Genomic DNA, 24,855 nt, shown 5'->3' on the forward strand with positions numbered 1-24,855 from the left:
CGGTGCGGTGCCAGGACAGAAGGGAAAAGAAAAGAAAAAACGAAAAAAAGAGAGCTCAGGGAGGCAGGTGTTTCAGAAGCGCCGTAGCTTTGCTATGACGGGTGGTGGAGATGTTTGGTCGTGAAGCAGATCGTGTCGGGGCAAACACTCCGCTGGCGCCCCGAAAGCGCTGGGTTGGCATTATGCTTCCCACGCCTTCTCGAATTCGACCTGTTTGACCCCGGTCCAAAGAAAAGCTGCATCTGCCCAAAAAGAGGCTTCCGACCGGTTAAGCTCGAAAATTGTCACCAGACGAGCGGCCCACCCTCGACCTCAACCTAGAGCAGCGGAGCCTTGAATTTTCCAATTTTTTTCCCCGGAGATCACCGCAGCAGCGTGACAAGCTGTCTGATCAACACCGTCTTTTGTCATACGCGGTACAGCGAATCAACAAACCCCCCACTTTGACAAGCCACAATGCCTCTGGGTTTTTTTCATTCCCAGGCTGCAGCCTGCAACTGCTCAGCTTGGTGGCAGGAGATTGACGCTCGTTGGCAAGTCAGGCGAGCATGAAATCAACGTCATCCAGCACGCCAAAAAAGCAAAGTCGAGCGTGGTTGTACAAGGGCAAAGAAATGGCCTCTCGAGGAGCATCCAGGACAAGATCGGCAGCGCGGCGTGTGTACAGCGCTGCAGCAACGGCTCCAGGGTGTTGGGGAGGGGCGAAGATCAATGACGGTCAGCAAAGGCCAACGCCTACACAGCTCAGCCAGCCGTGTGCTGCTTTGCCTCTCCACATCCTCATTGCTTGGGGAAGTCCGGAGGCTTTGCCACCGTGTGACTCTGTTGCTGTGAGATGCCACCTTGCCGTTGGGCTCGGCGGCTGCGGTGCCGAACGAGCCATGCACGATGGCGTAAGTGTGCGCCCCTGTCGAGGCTTTGTGTAAAGTCAGCAAGGGCAGCCATAGGATGCCATTCTGCAAGGGTGTGTCTTGGACCAGGTCTGTGGGTTGGCCGTCGTGACTTGAAGATTTCGGTCGTGAATGGGTTTGATGACGCAGGGCGTGGACGGCAAAATGCGAGGGGCGTCGGACGATGATGAGGTGTCGGAACATTCTGTGCACTCGCGGTTAGTCATGATGCAAAGTGGCTTCAGACGAGGTCGGCATGGGACGCCTTAAATGTCTCCTGGTTTGATTGGATCCTCTGTTCCTGACCCAACATGAAGGGGTATCTCCCTATACAGACCCTCAAGAGACCGGAAAAGTACCCTCACGGTCGTCATTGCGATGCTTATTTGGTTCCAAACAGGAGACAAAACTTGACCAATCATTCATGTATCGCTTGCCGCAACAAGTAGGTGGACAATGGCACAAAGCATGTCTCACTCGACAATCCGCAATGGTGGCTCAGGTAGAGTTGAGGTTTTGGACCACGTCAATTGCGGATAAGATGGCCATGTGATGGTAAACACTTGCGGGCAAAGTAAGGAAAAGAGCTAGGCCAAGGAACTGGAACCCAGCTGCAATAACTATGGGAAATTCTCCCTTGACAAGCTTCCAAGGAGAGTCGATGAGCTCAAACAGTCTAGGGACAAGCCCCGAGTAGCCACCCGAGGAATGAACTCAAAGACGATGGCCGCATGAATTCCAATGACATACACTCCTTTTCCCTGCAATAACGGCAAGACCATCTTTTGGCACAGACATCTTGCGGTGCAGCTGGCACAGCCAAGAGTTATGGCATCGTGGTCCAATTTGCTGGATGCCTTGCTTCCTACATCAGAAGCTTTGACTGAGCGGCCTTTCGATCCAGGCGTCCCATATGGGTACTTTGGTCCTGGGAACTGGGACAAGGTCAACAACTGTCCATGATGGCGGCCCGATAGAAGAAGCCTATGTCGACATCGCTGCTCAGTTGTAGACAAGGGACTGGGCTCGAGACATTGGATAAGGTAGCAAACTGTGGATGACCTTTGAGGAAATCGAGACATTAAGGTTTGGATCTTGGCAGCATCCTTTTATCGCGATTGTCTCCTACTCCTACTGCCCATCATGCTGCCTTTTGTCGAACCAGTTGATCACAAAATGCATCCGACTTTTTCGACCCATGATCCATTTCCGCTCCAACCGAAGAGAGAATCCAACCCTAAAACGCCATTACCTGCCCGTGAACGGATTGCACTCGATGCTTCCATAACCATTGACGCTCAACATGATAGCCAGTACACTTCACTGGCAACTATCCCCAAATCATAAAATCAGCGACGGCCTAGGAAAGACCGGGCAAAGTCATCGGCAGGATCGCTACCCAGAGAGGCCTGGCCATTGAAGCGGTAGTTTTGAGTCTCCTTCTGCGCGGCAAGAACCTTGGCGTGAAGCTCAGCAGCACCCGTGTCGATTGCTTGGAGCTGGGAAAGGTGGCTGTTGAGTACACGGGCAACCTGAGTGAGCTGTTGAGTGTAAAGTTAGCACAGAAGATTCCACGAAGAAAAAGCAAGAGAACACCATACCGGATCGTCAGGCTTGTCCGTCTTGCTAAGTGTAGCCGAAACACCGTTGATCTCGTCAATCATGTAGGAGAGGTCCTTGTTGAGGTCGTTGAGACGGTCACACAGCTTTTCAGCAAGTTTGTACCTGCAATCTGTGAGCGAGAGTACCAAGTCCTGAGTCGAGGGATACATACGTCCTCTCACGCTCCTGGTCAGGTCCCTGAAGGCCATCGGATCCAGTTCCAGTGACCATCTTCTCCATCATTTCATCAACGTCTTTCTCATAGCTGTCCAACCAGCGCGACAGCTCCGCCTGGTCATTCTCAACAGCGGTGAGCTGACGCTCGACCTCTCCAGTATCCTTGCCAGCCTGAAAAGTCTTGGTGTAAAGTTTGGCAATCTTTTCACTGTTCTCCACCAGCATGCGGTCCCACTCCGCAACTTGCTTTGCCTGGCTCTGAAATCTCTTTTGGTATTTGGACAGGTCAGTCGCCCAGCGCGTGATGATCTCATCCATGGACTTATTCTTCAACCGGGATTGAGAGCTGGGAGGGTTGCCAATGGTGGATGCTCCGAGATTGGCGCTCGGAGTTGCAGCAGGGAGTCCAGAGGTAGCACTGGTAGAGGGTCCAGCAGTCGCAGTGGTTGTCGAAGTAGTCTGACCAGAAGTTGAGGTTGTGCCGGCTCCTCCAAGTGAAAAGGTTGGTGCCGAAGAGGTCTTCGTGGCACCACCGAGTGAAAATGTTGGTGCGGAAGTGGCAGTCGTGCTGGACTGAGCGGTGCCAGAGCTCTGCGTGGGTCCAGCGCCGAGCGAGAAACTCCCGCTTGGAGCTGTGGATGTGCTTGGTGCGGTGGTCGTCGCGCTTGATCCCGCTTGTCCGGCAGAGGTCGAAGTAGGAGTTTTGCCAAACACATTCCCAAAACTCGTCGTGCCCGTGGTCGCAGAGTTTCCACCAGCAGTGGAGGCCGGTGTATTATTGGCACCTCCGAAGATGTTGGAGCTGCCACTGCCAGCACTTTTAGCATCGTCTTTCCTGAACAGCGTGCTTGGCTGGTCGCTGCTCGTGGTCGCAGGTGTCTGGCTGCTGCTAGGCTGAGAGCTGGGGGCATTTTGTCCAGGCGAAAACGGACTGGCCGAGCCTCCGGTTGGTTGAGCCGTCGATGATGAAGGGAACGAGAAAGCAGGCTTGTTTCCAGTAGAAGCACTGTTGCTCGATGGTTGGTTCATGGAAAACAGCGAGGGCTTCGGAGCCTCTTTCGGCTGGGCAGTTGGAGTTGTGCCTCCAAACAAGGACGATGTCTGGGGCTGTGAAGACGCAAAAGCTGTCGGAGTGGACGTGTTGTTGGTGGACGGGGCAGCGCTGGCAGGAGTTCCGCCAAACAGAGGCTTAGAAGAGTTCGCACCGGCGCCCAAGCTGAAGGGGCTAGAGGCAGCTGGGGTTGTAGAAGATTGTGTTTCGGCAGGTTTGGCACCAAAAGAGAAGCCGCCTCCAGATGGCGGGTTGCCCGCTGGTGTGGTAGAGCCGCCAGTGTTGAACAGACCAGTCTTCGCAGCCGGGGTTGCGGCGCCTCCGAACAAGCTGCTGCCACTGCCAGCAGCCGCTCCGCCAAAAGGAGACTGAGTCGCGCCAGTGGAAGCCTTTGCTCCAGCGCTTCCAAAGAGACTGGGGCTCGAGCTTCCGGATGTGGTCGAATTCGCAGTGTTTCCTCCAAAACTGAAACCGGTTCCAGCAGCAGGCTTGTTGAATGAGAAAGGACTGGCGTTGTTGGATCCACTTCCGCCGCCGCCGCCAAAGACACTTCCACCGCTGGCTCCCCCGAAGATTGACTTGGGTGGTTCCTTGGACGAATCGTTCGACATTGTGAGCAAGACTCGACGCGTGCGTTGACAAAGTTTTGGATCCGCGGCCGGTGTGATTGTTCGGTTCCGATGCAGTGCAATGGGCCGGGTTTTGGATTCAGTGGAAGCGGGCAACGTGATGGAGCCCGACCGGGCTGGGCAGATTGTGGGGGAGGTGGTGGAAAGACGTCGAGGCGGGCGCGTTTGCTCCAAATGCAGCGTCAGGTCGGAGAACGTGTTTTGGCGGCTAGAACTCAAGGTCGTCGGCGGGCCGAGCCTACACGTGACGAGTGCAGGGTTACCTGAGGTCGATCACTGCTCGTTGCACTGCCTCTGGGGAGATCACTACCATGACACATCAACCACTGCCTGCCTCTCAGCAGTTCTACAATTCTAATCCTCTTCACGGATCCTCCATTCTTCGCTTGTTTTTCTTGCGATCTTTGAGGCCCTGAACATCATGACCGAACTGGAACCGCCCAGGAAGAGTGTTGAGCTCCAAGATCCCGGTGCACATGAGCTAGGTACGTCCAGTCCGCAGCATCCCGTTACAAAGCCTCCCTGCCTCGTGCGCGGTCTGTACTCTACTTTGGTTTGCCAGTTCTAGTGCTTGCTCGGAAACGGTCCTTTCTCCGTCTCGAGAGCGGCACCGTTTCAAGATGGCCTTGGCGATGCCCAGGGAGTGCTAGCAGGGACCTGGACACTCAAAGTCGCGTGTCCACTTCGCTGTTGAGCTCTCCTACTAACTTCCGTCCTCCAGCAGAGTCCTCAGACGGCGACGAACACTTTTCTGATGCTTCAGAAGGCCGCCCTCGTTCCGACGACCGCTCCAACCTAACGTCTCCCACACCCATGACACGAGTCGAAAAGGTCGACGACGAGCCGAGCTACGGAGAGGTTCCAGGAACAGAGGCATACAACAAGAGGATGCAGGATGCGGTGCCAGACCAAGTCGAGATTGTTCCCGAGGGCAGCCGCAGTCGCAGCGCATCCAACCTGAGCGTGTCTGACCGTCCAACTACCCCGCGGTCGCCTGGAGGCACACCCCTCGTGGTCGTCGAGAAGGTTGATCCGGAACATCCTAGCCATGGCGAGGTGCCTGGAACAGAAGCCTACCAACATCGCCAGGCGGACGCCGTCCCTGATCTCGTTTTGAAAGCGCCCGACGCTCCCGAACAAGGTGAGTCGCCGATTTCTTACGTGGCCGGAACTGGTCAGCGAACCTATTGACAGGACAAGGATCGCCAACTGCCTCTGATAGATCGGAAGCCTTGAGCAATGGTGACCAAGCCCCAGACGAAAGCAAACCCGAAGAGCCTTTAAGCTCTCAAGTTACGGATACCGGCGGACATGCAACTGGGGATGGTGACCACGACTTGGGTGATGATTTTGACGACTTTGAGGAAGGCGGCCAGGATGAGGACTTTGGAGATGATTTCGGAGATTTCGACGACGGCTTTCAAACTTCTGGGGACAAGGCTGGGGATTCCTGTGACGGGCCATCTCGGCCTGTATCCGATTCGATTCCATTATACGTAAGTCATTCAGAGCCTGTCGTTACCTCTAGGTTGGATAGAAATCACAAGTTTTTGGTCACCCAGCGACTTCCATGGATAGATAAAAGGACGGTGTCTAACTATCGTGGCAGCCATCCCCTAGTTACGAGGGGCTTGATGCCGAAGGCGTACTCGGCACAAGCCAGAAGTTTGTAACCCAGATCTTCCCATATCCCAATGAGAATCAGCCGCGGATCGACCACGAGCTAAGCCCGTCTCTTCTGTCAGAGAGGAGTCTCTCGCTTTGGGCACAGCTCGTAGCCCCGCCACCTCTGCAGCCGCCAAACTGGGTCCGGTCAAGGATCAGGCGACTGTTCCTCGTATCTCTCGGAGTACCCGTTGATTTAGACGAGATCCTGCCAGCGAGCAAGCAAAAGAAGCTTGTACTTCCATCAATCCACGGCGGTGGGGATCGTTCACCACGTCCTTCGGCAGACGAGTCGGCCAACGGGGCCGCCTCGAAGCTAAGGAAGGAGGGCCAGCACTCGAACACGTCGGTAGATGCCAATTCATCAAAAACAGAACGTAAGCGTCGTGGACCTCCACCACCTCCCGAATTCGATGTCAGCGCTACGACGATGTTGTGCTCGACCACCGAGGCAGCACTCAACAACTTTACCGACGAGGAGCTCAAGGCTCATGTGCAAAGGTTAAAAGAACTGCTCAAGCGCGCCGAGGAGGTGTTGGTCTACTGGACGAAGCGCAAAGAAAGCGCAATTGGGGACAAGGAAGCTTTCGAGGCGGTGATTGAGAACCTCGTCAAACACGCAAAGAAGGTCAGGAAGTGAGCAATTCGAAGTGGCGCGCAAAAGCCTATTTCATGGATCCAATGTTATCAACAACAAATAACACCGGTCTGGAGCACAAGCGACGAAGTTTCTCCAGCCAACCTATCACCACGTCTGTACGTGGAGCCGAACCTGTGCTCCGCCACTGCCAGAGAGCCCCGCCACGCATTCGTAAAACGGCCCACCTCTAGACGCGGCGTGGCGGCTCCTGTGCAACCGGATGCCGCTGGATCGAATGATTGACGACTACGGATATACCTACCAACCTATCACCGTTGGAGGATGAACGTGGAGTAAGAGGGCGAGGACACGCAGGCGCCGTAGCCCGCGTGTTGACCGCCGGGCAGTGGGCACAAAACAGTGGCGGCTCTCTCGCGGCAGATGCCCTTTTGGAGGCGGCGTGTCGGATCGACGTGCCCCGAGGGTCAAGCGCGCAGCGCCAGCACAGAACAATAATATTTGTCCAGTAATTCAACCTGTTTCTTCAACCGGCTCAGCCGACCACACGTCAAGATGGTGTGACGGAGAACAACTCTTCGCGAGGCATATTTGAACGTGGTGTTTGCCAGTCCTTGCTGAGGCAGCAAAGAAGAGACGAGCAAATCATGCACTAAGCGGTGGTGGGCACGGCAGGGGCAGAAAAAGGACAGGCAAGCTGGGGCGAGGGATAGCACAGAGAGAGCTATTCGGGCCGAGATTGAGGCGGGCTGCGATCTTCGCTGGCGGACTGAGCGGTTTTGAGACGCGGTGCGGTTAAGATTTGCAAGATGACGTTGATCACTTGGAGCGGGCAAATGGAGGGAGGGAGATGATGGGCGTTGGGGCGGGAGAAACGCATGAAAGATATGAGTTGTGTAGCGCAAAAAAGCGAGTGGGGGATGAAATCGAGAGATGCGGTTCAGCTCTTGCTGCACACCCCCCTGGCAGCCCCTGTGCCCCTAGTTAGCCAAGGTAGTAGGGCTGGCTGGCTGGGCAGACGACGTGCGGATGGCAGAACTAGTGAACGGGAAGAGGAGGACCCTGAAGCGCATTTGACAGGGCGGCCGGCGGCGGTTGACCGACCGGCGCCGTACCGTACATGTGGCGATCGGCGAGCTTAAAAGACACGGCGGCACCTGAAACCGGGCCTGTTGCTCGTGTACGACTGCGTTGGAGGGTGAAGCTCGAGCATTGAGAGATGGATGGCAACATTTCTCTGAGAGGGTAAGAGGGCGCGTTTTTGTGATGCGGCTGGCGGCTGCAAGTTTCCAAAAGCGATGGTTGGCCGCGCAAGTGGGCAACACCGCAGGCCGCAAAAATAATTTCTTTTTCTCTCTCTCTCTCTCTCTCGCTTTTCTTGTTTCCCTCTTTTCTCCACGACGCTCGGGGCCGACGCGAGAGAGAGAGAGAGAGAGAGAGAGAGAGAGAGACGACGACTGGCTCGGCTGCCGCTCAACATTATCTTGTGGTTGGCCGGCTGGCCGGCATTTGTCCAATGCTCCACCAGATATGCAATCCGCGCGTAAGCGAGAGAGGAGGCGAAGGAGTCGGGCGTGCATGCCCGGAAGCGCTACGAATCGGGATGAGATGTCGTCGTCTTCGTCGCGCCCGTCGGTGTGCGGAGACTACGGACGCAGAGAGAGGGAGAGAGACGAGAGGATGAGGGGCGGAGACAGGTCCTGCGACGCCGGCCGTGGGGATGGTGAGTGATAGCCGTGGGAGAGAGATTGCGAGCTACGCACCGCCGTCGTCAGTGGCAGTTGGTAGCCAGCAGGTCCGTCTCTGGCGGCAAGCCGACTACCCACGACGTGGAGGCGGACAAAACGCGCGAGCGCATGGCTTCGGCCAGGTACCGCACAGGCACAGACATAGGCACAGACACAGGAGAGCACAGGCACATTTCAGGCACTATGTACATGGTGTAGGGTAGTGGACCGGGGTGGCGAAAAAGCAGCTGCATTCAACGACGCGGATGCTCATGTGGAGGCATCACGGGGCGGTGTCAGGAACCACCTCAGCTAGGGGCGGATCGAAGGGATAGGTGGTAGTACCGAGTAGGAATTAAATATCAACGACAGAGAGAGTCGACGGTAGATATACAGTTCCGGGTAACCGGTGTACCGAGACGGCGGTTCATTGCTTGGATGGAGTAACTCACTCATTGGTAGTAGAAGGCGAAGGCCAAAGGCGTCGTGGTCGCACGCGCCGGGGAGCAGCAGTGCTCGCGAGGACGGACGGACGGACGGACGGACGGACGGACCGCAGGACAGACAGATAGACAGATAGACAGACAAGACAGGCTGGACCGAAAGAAGTCTGCGTGCTCGTTGGAACGGGGCTCATGTCCAGTCGGTGGCGTCCAGATGGCAGAATTCCAGCACACAAAGCCATGGTGGTGGTGGTGGTCGTGGTGGTGGTCGTGGGCGAGGCTTTTGGATCCTTCCCTTCTTTGTCGCCAGAGCCGGCGCTTCCACCCGCCATACGTCAGCGCCGCAGCCGAAGGAAACGAGAAAAAGGCCAAGAGACACGAGGAAGAGCCATCACTCGGAACGGCCTAGTCGGGGTCCGGCCCCTGTTCCTTGGACTGGTGCATGTTCTCGAGCTGCCTCGATTCGTTCGCCTAGATAGCTGGCTGACTGACTGACTGACTGACTGACTGACTGACTGACTTGCTTGCTTGCTTGCTTGCTTGCTTGCTGGAGCAATTGCGACTCTCTGCGCTGCGCAACTCCCACACGCTCCTTTTCCCTCTCCAACATTCCTCCTGCCCCTCCGACTCGTCTCGGCTTTTTTTTTCTCTTCTCACGCCTTGATTGTTTGTTGCCGCCTCCCAGCCGCCAAAGGCCCCCTCTCCTCCCTCCCTCTCTCTCTCTCTCTCTCCCTCCCTCTATCTCTCTCGCTTTCTCTCTCTCAACCTCCGATCTCTCTCGCAACTGAGCCCTCTCGCTCTCCGCCCCATCCTCGCTCCCCCGCCCCGTGCTGTGGTACGAACAACAGCCTCACAACGACACAAACGTCCCCCCCCCCGGACTCCCCAACCCCCGCTTTCCACCCTTTTACAACGCTCTGGCCCAATGTGCGGTGCGAGAAACACGCTGTAGTCGTGCATCCCAACGATGTCTCACGAAGAGACCGCCCAAGCGCTCGTCGCTGTCCTCTCGAATCTCGCAAAGCAACATGACCCTGTGGGAGACAGGTCGTTTCCCGGCCAAGTCGCCGCCAACGGTGGAAGGTCGTCCACGGTCTCTTTGCCCGGCCCGGACACCGAAACCAAGAAGTCGCTCGAGCGAGAAATCAACGCCCTCGCCTCGCGAATCCATTTTCTGGAAGCAAAGGCCAAGACGGTGAACAACAACACTCTGCCCATCACTCCCGGCGAACCCTCCCTCTATTCTCCCTTCCCAGGCGACAGCCAACAGCTGCAGGCTCCCCGAAGCGGACAAGCCAGCGGTAGGGACAGACAAGCGTCATGGGTCACCAACTGGCTTGCCTCGAAGGACACGCCTGGCGAGCGCCCTGTGCCCGCGGCGCAGCTCACCGAGGACCAGCTCAGCTATCTGCGCGACCACTTGAACAAGCAGGCCGAGCAGATTCAGAGCCAACGCGAACACATTGACAGCCTGAGCGCCGAAGTCACCCGGCAGCTCCGGGACCAGGACAAGGCATTTGGACACGGCATCGAGGACATTGGCGCTCTCAAGCGGGAACTGCAAAAACACCAGCAGGCCAACTTGGCTTTCCAAAAGGCACTGCGCGAAATTGGTAGCATTGTGACTGCTGTGGCGCATGGCGACCTCAGCAAAAAGGTTCTCATTCACGCTAAGGAAATGGACCCTGAGATTACGACCTTCAAGCGCACCATCAACACCATGGTCGATCAACTCCAGGATTTTGCTTCTCAAGTCACAAACCTCGCCAAGGAAGTCGGAACCGAAGGTCGCTTGGGCGGCCAGGCCGTTCTGACAGGCGTCGATGGTATCTGGGCCGAATTAACCAACTCGGGTAGGCCCACGTGAACCCTACAACACAACTAGTGGAGGCGCTGATCAATGTCCTAGTCAACGACATGGCCCGAAACCTAACGGAACAGGTGCGAGAAATCGCTGTAGTCACGACTGCTGTCGCACACGGTGACCTTAGCCGGAAGATTGAACGGCCGGCCAGGGGAGAGATACTTCAGCTTCAGGAGACCATCAATACCATGGTGGACCAACTCCGTTCATTTGCATCCGAAGTCACACGAGTCGCCCGCGATGTCGGTGTCGAAGGTATTCTCGGTGGTCAAGCTCGAATCGAGGGCGTCCAGGGCATGTGGAACGACTTAACCATCAACGTCAACGCCATGGCCTTAAATCTCACAACCCAAGTGCGCGACATTGCGCAAGTCACAACGGCCGTCGCCCAAGGTAATCTCACGCGCAAGGTCTCGGCAGAGTGCAAGGGAGAAATCGCAGAACTGAAAAACACCATCAACTCCATGGTTGACCAACTGCAGCAATTTGCGCACGAAGTCACCAAAATTGCTAGAGAGGTCGGTACTGAAGGTCGTCTCGGCGGCCAAGCCAGAGTCCACGGCGTCGAGGGAACCTGGAAGGATCTCACCGAGAACGTCAATGGCATGGCCGACAATCTAACAACACAAGTGCGAGAGATTGCAGAAGTCACAACAGCGGTCGCTCGAGGGGATTTGAGCAAGAAGATCAAGGCAGAGGTCAGGGGTGAAATCTTGGCCCTCAAGATCACAATCAACACCATGGTTGACCGCTTGAATGATTTTGCATACCAGGTCAGCAAGGTGGCTAGAGAGGTCGGCACGGACGGAAAACTTGGAGGCCAGGCCGAAGTCGAGAACGTCGAGGGCAAATGGAAAGACCTCACAGATAACGTCAACACGATGGCGCAAAACCTCACCCTTCAAGTGCGGAGTATATCAGACGTCACTAGCGCTCTTTCGCGTGGCGACCTGACGCGTCGTGTCCACGTTGACGCCGAGGGAGAAATACGTCTACTCAAGGACACCATCAACGACATGGTTGCCCGACTTGACGAATGGTCTCTTGCCGTGAAACGCGTAGCCAGGGACGTCGGAGTGGACGGCAAGATGGGAGGCCAAGCCGAAGTCGAAGGCATCACCGGGCGTTGGAAAGAAATCACTACTGATGTCAACACCATGGCTCAGAACTTGACGTCTCAAGTGAGAGCCTTTGGAGACATCACCCAAGCTGCCACGGACGGCAAATTCACCCAAATCACGGTGGAAGCTGCGGGTGAGATGGACGAGCTGAAACGCAAGATCAACAAAATGGTTTCCAGCTTAAGAGAAAGTATCCAGAGAAACACGGCAGCGAGGGAGGCTGCCGAACTTGCGAACAAGACCAAGTCCGAATTCCTGGCCAACATGTCCCACGAAATCAGGACACCGATGAACGGCATCATTGGCATGACGCAGCTCACTCTCGACACGGATCTTACCCACTCGCAGCGCGAGATGCTTACCATTGTTCACAACCTGGCTGGCCAGCTCTTGACGATCATCGACGATATTCTCGATATTTCCAAGATTGAAGCGAACCGCATGGTCATGGAGGAGATACCATTCTCGCTACGTGGAACTATTTTCAACGCCCTCAAATCCCTTTCGTCGCGCGCAAACGAGAGAAAGCTCAACCTGGCCTACCAGGTCGACAGCTCTGTCCCAGACTATGTCATAGGAGACTCGTTCAGGCTGAGGCAGATTATTCTCAACCTCGTTGGCAACGCCATCAAATTCACCGAGCACGGAGAGGTCAAGGTTGCCATTTCGATGGCACCAAACCAGGCATGTGCCCCTGACCAGTACGTGTTCCAGTTTGCCGTCTCGGATACTGGCATAGGCATCCACGGCGACAAGCTGAACCTCATTTTCGACACGTTCCAGCAAGCCGATGGATCAACAACCAGGAAGTTTGGTGGCACAGGTCTCGGTCTGTCCATTTCCAAGCGCCTCGTCACTCTCATGGGCGGAAGGATGTGGGTCGAATCTGAGTACGGCTGTGGAAGTACCTTCTACTTCACCTGCAGGGTCCGTCTCGGCGACCCTGACATCAGCGCTATCCAGCCACAGTTGTCACCATACAGCAAGCACACGGTGCTCTTTATCGACCAGGGCAAGACTGGCTATGGCGACGACATTGTCAACCACCTCAAGGCGCTCGACCTGGTCCCGCATGTCATTCACACAGACGAGACCACGCCACTGTCTGAGATTCCGAGCCCGAGCAAGCACGCGTATGACTGCGTCATTGTCGACTGCAACATGACAGCACGACGGCTACGGGTTGAAGAGCGCTTCAAATACATTCCTCTTGTAATGGTCACTCCGAGAGTGGCAATCAGTCTGAAGTCGGCACTAGAAGACGGTATCTCCAGCTTCATCACGACCCCATGCCTGCCCATCGACCTGGGCAATGCCTTGATTCCGGCTCTCGACGGTCGTGCTGCACCGCTCATCTCGAATCAGTCGAAGTCTTTCAACATTCTCTTGGCCGAAGACAACCAGGTCAACCAGCGCCTTGCCGTCAAGATTCTGCACAAGTATAACCACAACGTCACCGTCGCCGAGAACGGTCTCGAGGCTCTCGAAGCTATCAAGAAGACCAAATACGACGTGGTATTGATGGACGTGCAAATGCCTGTTATGGGAGGATTTGAAGCAACGGCCAAGATCCGCGAGTACGAGCGCGAGCACCACCTGACGCCGACGCCGGTGATTGCGCTCACGGCCCACGCAATGGTGGGCGACCGGGAGAAATGCCTCCAGGCGCAGATGGACGTAAGCAGAAATCACAGGAGTTTAGGTGACTTTGCTAACAGAATGCAGGACTACCTGTCAAAGCCTCTTAAGCAGAACCAGCTAATACAAACCATTCTGCGGTGCGCAACGCTCGGCGGTGCGCTGCTTGAGCAGGACCGCCAACGGATGGCTCTCGCGCAAAGCGAAAAGGAGGAGAAGGACAACCAGGAGAAGCAAAATCAGAGGGGAGGCGACCGGGGGTCACAAACGACACCAGGAGGTACGCAGCGCAGGCCACAGATTGATGCAAGAGGCTACACCGAGACAACTGTTGCGGGCTCGCAGAGCCCCAAGCTGCTGGCGGCAGATCAGCAGGACCAAGCAGACCGAGTAAGTTGCCTTTACCACAAAGTCTAATTAGGCTCGTTGCGCTGACATCACCCCGCAGCTCTTGCTTCGATCGCACAGCAGCTGATGACCGCTTAAACTCTTCATCTCACGAAGAAAGCACGTCAAGGTTATTCAGTCACGCTGACGTTTGCTGGGGGCTCTAGGCGACCACGAAGGCGACGAGTCGAAGTAGCGCCCCGGACGTCATTCGAGAGTGGTGCATCTTGCGACGAGGGCGCAGCCAGTAGCGTGCGAGGAGAGGGGAAAAGGAGAAAGATCGTAGATTCGGAGCGTGGGCGGAGCGGCTGCGGTGAAATCTTCGGCTCTTTCTGAGACATTCAACGCCCTCGACATCGTCGCGAATCTGGGGCAGCAAGCAGCGCGCGATAAGCAACCAACCACCGAGTTGCGCAGTTGCACCTAACTGTCGGCACTGCACTCGCAACTAGGCGTGCAGCCACTACGCGTCTGGCCTCATCATCGTCATCATACTCAAATCTTAGTTATACGTACCTACTTTTGTCCGATCGATTGCCGCGTCTATCCACACCACCACTATCAACCAACGCCCATCTCGTCTCGTCTCGTCTCGAGTCCCGAACGCAGCAGCCATGTACGCTTCATCGACAGCCAGCCGCAAAAGCATCTCCCATGTCGGCAAACGCGACCGTGGCCGGCCATCTGCCCGGTGAGTGCGAGCGCAAACATGGCGGAGTGGCGCGCAGAGGGGTGAATGTGGGGCACCGTCTTATTTTCTATTTACACTTTCTTGTCTCTTCTTTTCCTTCTCTTTTGGCCCTACCTATCCCGCTTGGCGTTTCTTGATTGTTATTCCTTGAAGGTGTACAAATTATCAGCGAGCGCGCGACGCGCAGCACAGCTAGCCGCCGTCGTCGTTACCATCGTCCATCGGCAGTTGGTTGGGGTCCTGGTGTATCATTTTGGCACGATGGTTGGGGAATCGAATAGGCAGGTATCAGCAGCACGCACGAGGCGCGCCGATCTGAGGGCTCGGTCTCATGGGCTTTCTGGGGCAGGGCGCCATTTCCATTATCTTTATTTGCCATAAGGGCTTTCGGAATCATTACACTTTTACTCATGGTGAAATTTTTTCTTGCGTTGGGGCGCTTGTGAGCGAAGCGATGCAAAGCAGAGCGAAGCGAAACCACCTTTTATTTTTATTTTTTTTTTTTTTATTCTCCTCTTGTCGATTTTGCTACGCCTCACGACCTCAATATGCCTCGCTTTCCCCGTGCTCTCCAGGTTTTTCTCCTCGATGCTAGGCCTGGTTGATGATGAGGCACCGAAGTGGTGATCGATAGACTGCTTGGCCGTCATTTGCGATCACTTTGACGGTCAGTCTGTCGTCGCCACATTACTCTCTCAAGTCTCTATCTATCTCGGCCGAAAGCTACAGTGCTCTTTTGTATTTTGACGTTGCTTTCCACCTTTCGTCGCTTGGGCTTTCTTCTCTCATGGTCTTGGATTACAGACGTACTTCGACTCCAACTGTCGGAACACCCTTTGCCTGTCAACCTGCGCCTCCCTTTTCTGTGTCCTGACTGTTTCTTCTTTGGATTTGTTGTTTGGCATCACAGCGGCGCGCGTTGGATAGCGTGTTCGGCGTTGGGTTGGATTTTGGACATCAAGATTCAAAAATCAATCAAAAAAAAATGAAGAGGGTCCGGATGGGACATACGAAGATGACGGACAGATGGACGAAATGATTGATGGGTTATTTGCTATTCTGGCTCCTGGATTGTGCTACGGATGGATCATCGGCAGACAGCATCAATTGTCAATCATGTTTTCATGCCGATCCATGTCGTCTACGTCTTTTGGTATTTGATCTCAACTTGACATCAGCCTCAGTCCCTCGCGCCCGCGTGCCACACGGGGCACTCCACTTGCTCAGCCTCGGCGGGCGCTGCGGAGAAGAGGATTCGGGTGGCTGCCGCGTGCCGGCCGAAGAACAGACGCGGAGCCCACGCACCGCCTCCAAACGCAGCGAACAAGCGCTCGAGCATGGCTACACAGGTGCTGTGCGTATGTAGAGCAAGGGGGATAGGTGAAGGGTCAGGCGAGGACATGGGGTCACAGGACACGGCGGCGGGGCATACATAGTCGTTGTTGTCTCGATCTGTCATACCTCTCTCACTGTCCGCCTACAGGCAGTGTGCATGGATGCACGGCGATCCAGGGAGCTCCCGCACGCAACAATGCCAGAACAGAAATGAGTTGTGTGGTGCAGCAGCAGCAGCGAGCGTACGGCTTCAGCTGGTAGCCTTCTGGTGCCTGAGAATCGCCTCTCGTTGCTCTCGTCCTGACCGACGACCGGACAGAATACGGACGACGAGGCTGGAGGACGTGTCTGCTGCCTTGGCCACATCAGTTGCTTGGTTGGCTCGGAGGGCCCGTCCTGTGAGCCGCACGATGGATGGATGGCGGGAGCAGAGGGCAAACACCACATTACGCACCGCACAGGACATGGATGGTGAGGGCGGGAAGGTGCAGAGAGCAAGTGCTGTACGCACACGTAGGCATTGATTTCGTGCCGCAGCCTGGTTTCGGCGTTGTACACACGGTGCTGTCGGATCAAGCAGCGCATGGCCAGCGACAGCAGCAGCTGAGTTTTGATCGTGAGTCTGTGTGTTTTGTGGTTGAGCTGTAGCCGGGCGTGAGCAAAGGTGTTGAGACATGTACCGGTGCTGGTGACGGAGGCGGCGGGGTCAAGGTGAAAATGCAAGGCAGAGGAGATGCGGGAAGACGGTTGTTGATCTCTTGGATTGCCCTTGCATGAGTACATGTGTGTGCCGTTTTATTTTGACCACGGCCGGTCGGCCGTTGGATGAAGCCAGCCAGCCATGGTACCTACCTACCTGGAGGTCAGGCACGCTGAACACCACAAAGTTCCTTCCATGGGGTGGAAATTTCTTTTCCCGTTTGTCAGTTTAGGCACAGTGCAGTGCCATCCGCCATGCCATGTCTTATGGCCGCCTCGAACACGATTCCCTACCCAACCTGAACCCACCGACCGCCGCCAGCCCTCCAACACCACGACACCACACCCCCCCCCCCCTTCTTGCTCTCTCACCTGCTTAGTTCCTCTACGCCCTTCACCAGCGCCGTGGTCCAGCTCGTGGCCCGTTTGCCTGGCCTCGACTATCGAAACAGCTGGGCCAAGCGCGAACACGTGAATGCGCGCCCTTCGCGCCCAAAGCCAACGTCTTGCCCTACCTACCACTCCGGCGCCGTACCAGGACCTGCTGTCGCATTGCGCTCGACGGCCGGCCTAAGTCGCTCACTTTGGCTTGCGCGTGTAACCACGACTCGACCAGACCTTGTCGTTCATTGGTCTGGGTCCCTCTCCCGCTCGCTGTTTCCATTTACGCCGCTCCACAGCGTCAACTGCCTGCGCTGCACATCTACCTGTGACACAGAGCCCTTCCTTTGCGCCCACCCTCTGCGCAGTCTGCAACTCCACATCGACGGAACCCCACACTACGCCAGCCACTTATTGCGTCTGCTGAACCGCCCTCGTCATGGAGAATCTTCCTCCGAATGCCACCGTCGACGAAGTTGACGTCGAGATTGCGTTCATCGGCCTCCTGATGTCAACCATGGATCAATGCTCGGACGAGTACGAAAGCGAAAAGCGACGGCGTGAACAGCAACTCCGTGACCTGACGGCTCTTCGTGAACGCAAGCTCCATGAACCTCCACGCCCTCCTGTTCAAACGCCCCGGCCCACCACCTCCATGTCTTCTACGCCGCGACCATCCAGCTCAGCCTTCGGCCATGCCGGCCCACACAATGGCTTCCCTCTCAGCCAGTACACCGATGACCAGATCAACCAAAATGCGCGTGGGAGGATACCGATGCTCCCAAGCTCCAGATCGCTGGGCAAACATGGTCGATCTGAAGACTCGCCGTTCGCAAGGTCGTCTGGTGCCGCCAACAAGGCAGCTCGCATGGGTCTGGGTACGGCGTCGAGTAGTGGACTTGCCAGCTCTCCGGGCAGATCGGCTCCAGGGAGGATTCCGAGCTCATCGGCGACACCGAACGGTTCGAGGCAACACGTGAGTAGCACATGGCAAATCGACGTTTCCACATTGCTAATGGAACTTGTGAATAGGCGCGCTCGAATCCCATGGCCACCCCACAAGGTCTCACACCACCGCCGCCCTACTCAAGCACGCTGCAAACTCAGCCGCAGAACTTGTCCTCATACAGTCGAAGTCAGGTTCTGCCTCCGCCACATTCGCTCCAAAACACTCCCAACTCGTTCCAACGTGGCCAGGCAGCTCGCGCCTGGCATGCCCCTCGTACAGCTGCGCTTCCAAGCTCTGTGCCCCGCCAGTTCCGTGCTTCTGCACCTGGTCCGACGTCTCCAATGCGCAACCAACAACTGCCTGGCTTTTCACAAGTTGTTTCATCGGCGACAAGGCCTGTAGAGGTAATAGAGTTAAGCTCGGATAGCGACTCAGAGCCAGAGACTTCGAGGAACGGTATGTCTTCCCATAATGTCGTGCAGGAGAACCCCAAAATTAACGACAACGGCGAAGGCGCCTTCATGCGCCGCTTCAACGAAGATGGTTTCATGAGCGCAAGACATCCAGGTTACTCGAACAACCGCCATGGCTTAGCCGGCGGCACCGCACCTGGCCAGGCGATGTACGAAACACTTAGCCAGCGGCCTGCCTATTCCACGGGCCTTTTTGCGAGAGACGGATTCGCTAGCAACTCCGCTACGCCTCCTGGAATGACCCCTCGCATGCCCGGTGCTTTTCCCACCGACTTGGAATCTTGGGACTACCCTCTCTACGGACGGCAGGGTGCTTCGGAAGAAGACATTACTGGTCTTTTGAACAACGTTAAAGACGCCGGCGATGACTTGCCCAAAGACCAGCGTCCGGCGACGCCCGAGGCTCTGGTCTATCCGCTGCTGGAACACCAAAAGATTGGTCTTCACTGGTTAAAGAAAATGGAAGCTAGCACGACCAAAGGAGGTATTTTGGCCGACGACATGGGTCTTGGCAAGACCCTCCAGGCTTTGGCTCTCATTGTCGAGCGGCCGTCGACGGACCCACGGAGCAAGACGACTCTGATCATTGCTCCGGTCGCGTTAATGTATCAGTGGGCATTGGAAATCAAGACGAAGCTCAAGCCTGGCTCACACGCCCTCAGAGTCATGATCTATCATGGGTCGACAAAGAACCGAAAGACTTTCAAGCAGCTTTCGGAGAACGATGTTGTGCTGACCTCCTTTGGTACCGTCGCATCCGAATGGAGCAAGAAGTCAGACGTTCGTCGACTCGACTATGATGCGGATGGCAGAGCTCAGGCGACTTATTATTCGACGGCACTTTTCGGAAACGAGGCTCACTGGCATAGAATCATCCTTGATGAAGCTCAAAATATCAAGAACAAAGAGACCAAGACCTCAAAGGCAGTCAACGAATTGCGTGCGACCTACCGCTTGTGCATGACGGGTACTCCCATGATGAACCGCGTCGATGAGCTCTACCCAATGCTCAGGTTCCTCAAGATCCCCAGCTACCAGGACTGGTCCGTTTTCAAGAATGACATCAGGACGCCTCTTGAAAGTGACAGGGAGAGGGGAATCCAGAAACTTCGGACTCTGCTCAAAGCCACCCTGCTCCGTCGCACAAAAGACTCCATCGTCGACGGCGGACCCATTCTCCGGCTGCCTCCCAAAACCATCAGTGTTGATATCGTGGACTTTGACGAAGATCAAAGGGATTTTTACAAGGCCATCGAACATCGCACGCAGTTGAGGTTCAACAAATATCTGCGCGAGGGAACCGTGGGAACCCAATACACCCAGATTCTCGTCCTGCTCTTGCGTCTTCGCCAGGCTTGTTGTCACCCGAACCTCATAAGGGACTTTGCTGAAAAGATCCCCACCGATCTCAATAATAACGACCTGTCAGAATTTGCGGCGAAGCTTAGTCCAGATGTTGTTAGGCGCATCAAGGGGGAGGATGGCGCATTCAGCTGTCCCATCTGTCTTGATGGCACGGCCAACCCGGCCATCTTCTTTCCTTGCGGCCATACTGCCTGTTCAGAATGCTTTTCCACTCTCACAGACCCAACGCGAGCGCAAGCAGGTGATGGTCTTAGGTGTCCGGAGTGCCGTGGGAACATCAACTCCAAAGAAATTACCGATTACAATGCGTTCAAAAAGGTTCACCAGCCGGAGCTAGATCAGGATTCCGAATTGAATGAGTTGTTGGGGCGGGGGTCGGACAATGACGGCGATTCAGATGACGACGAGGAGGAAGAAGAAGAAGAAGAAGAAGAAGAAGAGGGCGAAAGCTCCTCCAATTCAAAGGGAAAGGGTAGGGCGAAGCCGAAACAGACGCTGAATGAGCTCCGCAAGAACGCCAATCGCAACAAGGAGGCAAAAAGGAAGTACTTTGCCCGCCTTGCTAAGAAGTGGGTCAGCAGCTCCAAAATTGACCGCACCATGGAGCTGCTTCGCGAAATCCGTCAAAATGACGCTAGCGAAAAGACCCTCATCTTCTCGCAATTCACAGGCTTGTTGGATCTTCTCGAACTGCCAATCACGCGCGAGGACATTGGCTACGTTCGTTATGATGGTGCCATGGCAGCGAAGACTCGTGATGAAGCTGTCCAGCGATTCACGACCGATCCCGACACCAAAGTCATGCTTGTGTCCTTGAAGGCTGGAAACTCGGGTCTCAACCTTGTCGAGGGCTCGCAAGTCATCATCCTCGACCCTTTCTGGAATCCATACATCGAATATCAGGCCATTGACCGTGCGCACCGCATCGGTCAGCGTCGTCCGGTCACCGTGCATCGCATCCTGGTACCAGATACTGTCGAGGACCGCATTATGACGCTTCAGAAGCAGAAAGAGGAGCTCATCACTGCGGCGCTGGATGAGGGCCAGATGAAGAATGTGGGCCGGCTGAACGATCAAGAGCTGAGGTACTTGTTCGGGTTTGGTCAGCGCTAGACTGGGTCACCACCACAAGATAGATGCCTGTCTTAAGGCCTTGGATGGCATGATTTCTACTTTCTCTTTTTGTCGACTCTGCTCAAATTTTGCGGTTACTTTACTTTGCATTGCGCATAGATTTTCTTTCACACCCACGCAACTCAATGCGCTTTCAATAGCGCTGCATTGGGTCAACCTCTTCTTGCTTCCATGCTCATTTGCAAAAATTTTCTTTTTGGACAGGGCGCAATGGCGCTCGCAACATTCGGTTGGGTTGCTCTCGGATGATTCTACGGACTTAATGCCATGGTGCAGCAAGGAATGGGACTGGATTGGTTACAGGACAGTGATGGACTCGGTTTTCTCAAGGTGTAGGTAGATGGATCCATCATCGGTGTGCTGAAGAAAGGTATACCCTCCTCCGTGCCGATTTAGCTTGATACCCTGCGTATGATTACTAGATGTTGCTGTTTTGGGGATTGTATTCATTTTGTTTGATCGCCTTGTTATGCGCGTCATGTTGTCTGTTCTTGGTTTCCTTTCCTTCTGCTGCGCGAGATGCCTTGATTCAGAGTGTTCCGTTTAGAGCCCTGCCCTGGTCCGAATGTGTTCAGCGCGGGGGCTTCAACGAAAAGACATACGTCTGGCACGCCTTGACGTTTATCAGATGCGGGAAAGATGATTGCACGGGAAAGAAGAGGTTGGCGTATCGTAGGGGAGATGCGCGCAAGATGTTGAGAGAAAGGCGTTCATGGACAGTTTGCAGGCTTGCTGTGGTAGAGCCGCGATACAGCTGCGTGTAGATGGAAGGGTGCGCTGCGGGATTTTGGTTCACATAGACTCTTATTTTGACGGCCTGCTCCTAGATTTCTGTATTTTCGAAGATTCGGCGCGAAATATGTTGGTACATGCGGGTTTGGTGGTAGGGCTGCGTGGCGCGCTACGCATCCTCCCACGTCACGGCGGGATTGGCGCCACCCTTTCGGAGTGATGACCATTCCCAGGGCAACTAGGTAACAAGAGAATAACTCTTACGTCGCCAATCTTTGGTCCCATGGGATGTGCGACCGGAATCGTGATGTTCGAGCGACGGTCGGTGGTGCTCGAAGATCACGTGTTCTGATTGTTGCCCTGCCGACGACCCAAACAAACTTCCATAAGAGGCCTACATCAACCCGCACTCTGCCTTCCTCCTTTCCCTCCATCCAAAATCTTCAAATCCTCACACAAGCTTGAAGACCAAACACAAACTCAAAAATCATCCTCAAAACTGTCTCAAGCATCCTCTCGAACAGCGATTACGCACATTCTACCTCCAAACAACCCTAAAAAACCAAAGACTTATTCGAGCCATAACACAATGGCTTGCCCTCTGGTTATGAGCTCGCCTTCTACACCTACTGGCATCAAGAAGTCCTCCCGGGTCCAGCAAAAAGAGTCTCCTCAGACCCCGGTCCGCAAGCTGGTCTTGCAGAAAGAGAAGGACGAGTCGATTCACGTCCCATCGCCTCTCGGCTCCAACCGTCAAGTCTCCAACTCATCCAAGACCAACATCAGCCGCAACTCGCCAAAGCCAAAGAAGCTCGACTTGGGTCTTTCGGAGCTGACTCTCACCGGCTCTGGCAAGCAATCATCTTCTACAGCCACCAAGAAGACCAAGAAGGCCGCACCAGCAACGGTCAAGTCTCGCCCTCAAAAGTCCACCCTCCGCGTCCCTCGCAACCCCACCGACCGCTTCATCCCACAACGTCTTACGACTGAAGCAATCGAGAACGCAAATATCTCAAGGTCATCGCAGCGCGGCGAGCGTCCGGCGTCGTCGAGGGGCAACAGCGGAGACGGCTCTTCCGTCCTGGCATCTGCCGCAAACAGCCTGAACATCTTCGGTTCCAGCTCAGCGGACGACGAACTCATTCAATCCTTTGGTCGTGTCAACATCCACGACGACGACGACGACGACGAGGCGCCTAAAAGACCATCCCCAAGAACACTGGCCTACCAAGACTCGCTCGCTCAGGCCTGCGACATGAACATTGGCTCGCGCATCCTCGAGTTCAAGCCTGCGGCACCACAATCAACCAAGCCAGTGGACCTGCGTGCCCAGTACAACCGCCCTCTCAAGCCAGTCACCGGCCAACTTCGTCGTCGCATCGCCTCGGCACCTGAACGGGTGCTCGACGCTCCAAGCATTGTCGACGACTATTACCTCAACCTCCTCGACTGGTCTGCAGGCAACCAAGTTGCCATTGCTCTCGAGCGCGCAGTCTACGTCTGGTCCGCGGACACGGGATCAGTCAACCTTCTGTTCGAGACTCCCGAGGACACTTACATTACTTCGGTAAAGTGGAGCGGAGACGGTGCCTACATTTCTGCTGGTCTCGACAACGGCGAGGTCCAAATCTGGGACGTTGACGAAGGCACCAAGCTCCGAAGCATGATCGGCCACCAGGCACGCGTCGGTGTCATGGGCTGGAACAAACACATCCTTTCCACTGGTGACCGCACTGGTCTCATCATCAACCACGACGTTCGCGTCGCCGACCACAACGTTGCTGAACTTGCCGGCCACACCCACGAGGTTTGCGGTCTTGAATGGCGCTCCGACGGACAAATGCTTGCATCGGGTGGCAACGACAACTACGTCAACATCTGGGACGCACGCCACCTGAGCGAGCCCAAGCACACCAAGACCAACCACAACGCCGCGGTCAAGGCCCTCGCCTGGTGCCCCTGGCAACTGAATCTCCTCGCCACCGGTGGTGGTTCCAACGACAAGCACATCCACTTCTGGAACTCTACGACTGGCGCTCGCCTCAACTCAATCGACACGGGCAGCCAAGTCACCTCCCTGCGGTGGTCGACCTCGTACAAGGAGATTGTCAGCACCGGCGGCTTCCCCAACAACGCCCTCTCCGTCTGGTCATACCCATCTCTCGTCAAGAACATCGAGATTCCCGCTCACGAGCAGCGCATCCTCTTCAGCTCGCTGAGTCCCGACGGCCAGACTCTCGCCACGGCCTCGGCCGATGAAAACCTCAAGTTCTGGAAGCTGTTCGAGAAGAAGGCGGGCGCCACGCCCATCTCTTCCAAGCCCAACGCTCTGCGCGCCCCCACCACTCAGATTCGTTAAACAGCAGCGAGCGGAAAGGGAATTTGAACGAAGGACACGCAAGGATACCATCATGGAGTCGGGGTTGAATTTTGTCTGGCGTTTTTGTTTCTTCCCACACCCCAAAACACCAAAAAAAGGCCAATTCCTATCGAGTCAGGGCACTCGTGAAATAGCCCGGGTGGGTGGGATTACATCCCAAGTCTGACCCGCTTCGTTCGTCGGGCTTGGGCGGGCAACATCACTATCACTCAGTCAGCATCCTCACGACAATTCGACGATACGGTATGGCGCCGGTGGCGTCTGTCTTCTTTTTGCTGTTGCTCAACCCTGGCCAACCAATACCACCAACACTTGCATTTCACCCCATCCTCATCATTCATCCTTCTAACGCTCGCGTCTGTTTTTTTCTCGCTTGCGACTTTGCGGCGTCATTGGCTTTCTCAGATTGGGAACTGTTATCGATTTGGATTCGGGATCGGGAGCGAGCAAGCGAGCGTCATCGTCATCCTCATCGTGGTCTTCGTCCTTGTCGTCGTCTCTATCATTTGGCATCATCAGGTCAGCAGCAGCAGCAGCAGTAGCGCAGCAGGCTTTTCATATGGAGTATAGCCGTGGCGTTTCTTTGCAAATGATGGGGTTTTTCTTGTTTTTATTATTTGGTCGGTCCTCTTGGAGATTGGAATGTGCTGGCGGTTAATCAATTGAATCGATGATGATTGAGACTTATTTTTCGCATGTGGTTTCATGTTGGAGCAATGTGTGGGTGTGATTTTTTGGTGTTGTGTACGGCAGGATTGAGTGGAGGAGGAGGAGGAGGAGGAGGAGGAGGAGTGCGATGGGATTTTTCTTTTCTTTGCCGATTCTTATGCGTTGGGAATTGTGTCGAAAGATACATGGGCTGCAGTTTGAATCATTGGATGGATGGTCCCGTTTGCCCCGAATTTCCTACACTGCTAGATACGG

At 55.3% G+C, this 24,855-nt stretch overlaps 6 protein-coding genes across 6 annotated transcripts; 4 read left to right on the top strand and 2 right to left on the bottom strand.

Annotated features, from left to right (window-relative positions):
- Positions 1-2,105: 2,105 nt before the first annotated feature.
- On the bottom strand, positions 2,106-4,569 carry IWZ02DRAFT_264348 (Nsp1-like C-terminal region-domain-containing protein). The gene is made up of 3 exons (XM_066763389.1): positions 2,665-4,569; positions 2,492-2,615; positions 2,106-2,431 (listed from the first exon to the last, which is right to left on the bottom strand). The coding sequence occupies exons 1-3, from the start codon at positions 4,329-4,331 to the stop codon at positions 2,240-2,242; spliced, it is 1,983 nt and encodes a 660-aa protein (XP_066623325.1). The 5' UTR covers positions 4,332-4,569; the 3' UTR covers positions 2,106-2,239.
- A 201-nt stretch (positions 4,570-4,770) lies between these two features.
- IWZ02DRAFT_377520 (uncharacterized protein) lies at positions 4,771-6,654 on the top strand (the record flags this gene model as incomplete). The annotated part of the gene is made up of 4 exons (XM_066764952.1): positions 4,771-4,834; positions 5,071-5,490; positions 5,529-5,845; positions 5,959-6,654. 4 exons carry the CDS (start codon positions 4,771-4,773, stop codon positions 6,652-6,654), a joined length of 1,497 nt encoding a protein of 498 aa, XP_066623326.1.
- A 3,095-nt stretch (positions 6,655-9,749) lies between these two features.
- On the top strand, positions 9,750-13,880 carry IWZ02DRAFT_433073 (two-component histidine kinase; the record flags this gene model as incomplete). Its single annotated transcript, XM_066766261.1, has 4 exons — positions 9,750-10,635; positions 10,668-13,444; positions 13,493-13,795; positions 13,854-13,880. The coding sequence occupies 4 exons, from the start codon at positions 9,750-9,752 to the stop codon at positions 13,878-13,880; spliced, it is 3,993 nt and encodes a 1,330-aa protein (XP_066623327.1).
- Positions 13,881-15,894: 2,014 nt separating this feature from the next.
- IWZ02DRAFT_264495 (uncharacterized protein) lies at positions 15,895-16,636 on the bottom strand. The gene has a single exon (XM_066763391.1). The coding sequence runs from the start codon at positions 16,599-16,601 to the stop codon at positions 15,939-15,941; it is 663 nt and encodes a 220-aa protein (XP_066623328.1). The 5' UTR covers positions 16,602-16,636; the 3' UTR covers positions 15,895-15,938.
- Positions 16,637-17,337: 701 nt separating this feature from the next.
- Positions 17,338-20,798, top strand: IWZ02DRAFT_490511 (RING-13 protein; the record flags this gene model as incomplete). Its single annotated transcript, XM_066769668.1, has 2 exons — positions 17,338-17,874; positions 17,931-20,798. 2 exons carry the CDS (start codon positions 17,338-17,340, stop codon positions 20,796-20,798), a joined length of 3,405 nt encoding a protein of 1,134 aa, XP_066623329.1.
- A 1,003-nt stretch (positions 20,799-21,801) lies between these two features.
- IWZ02DRAFT_264597 (cell division cycle protein-like protein Cdc20) lies at positions 21,802-24,268 on the top strand. Its single transcript, XM_066763392.1, has one exon. It carries the CDS (start codon positions 22,141-22,143, stop codon positions 23,908-23,910), a length of 1,770 nt encoding a protein of 589 aa, XP_066623330.1. The 5' UTR covers positions 21,802-22,140; the 3' UTR covers positions 23,911-24,268.
- The last annotated feature ends 587 nt before the right edge of the window (positions 24,269-24,855 follow it).

Source organism: Phyllosticta citriasiana (genome assembly GCF_038021145.1).
Source record: "Phyllosticta citriasiana strain CBS 120426 chromosome Unknown IWZ02scaffold_6, whole genome shotgun sequence".
Classification (NCBI taxonomy): Eukaryota; Fungi; Ascomycota; class Dothideomycetes; order Botryosphaeriales; family Phyllostictaceae; genus Phyllosticta; species Phyllosticta citriasiana.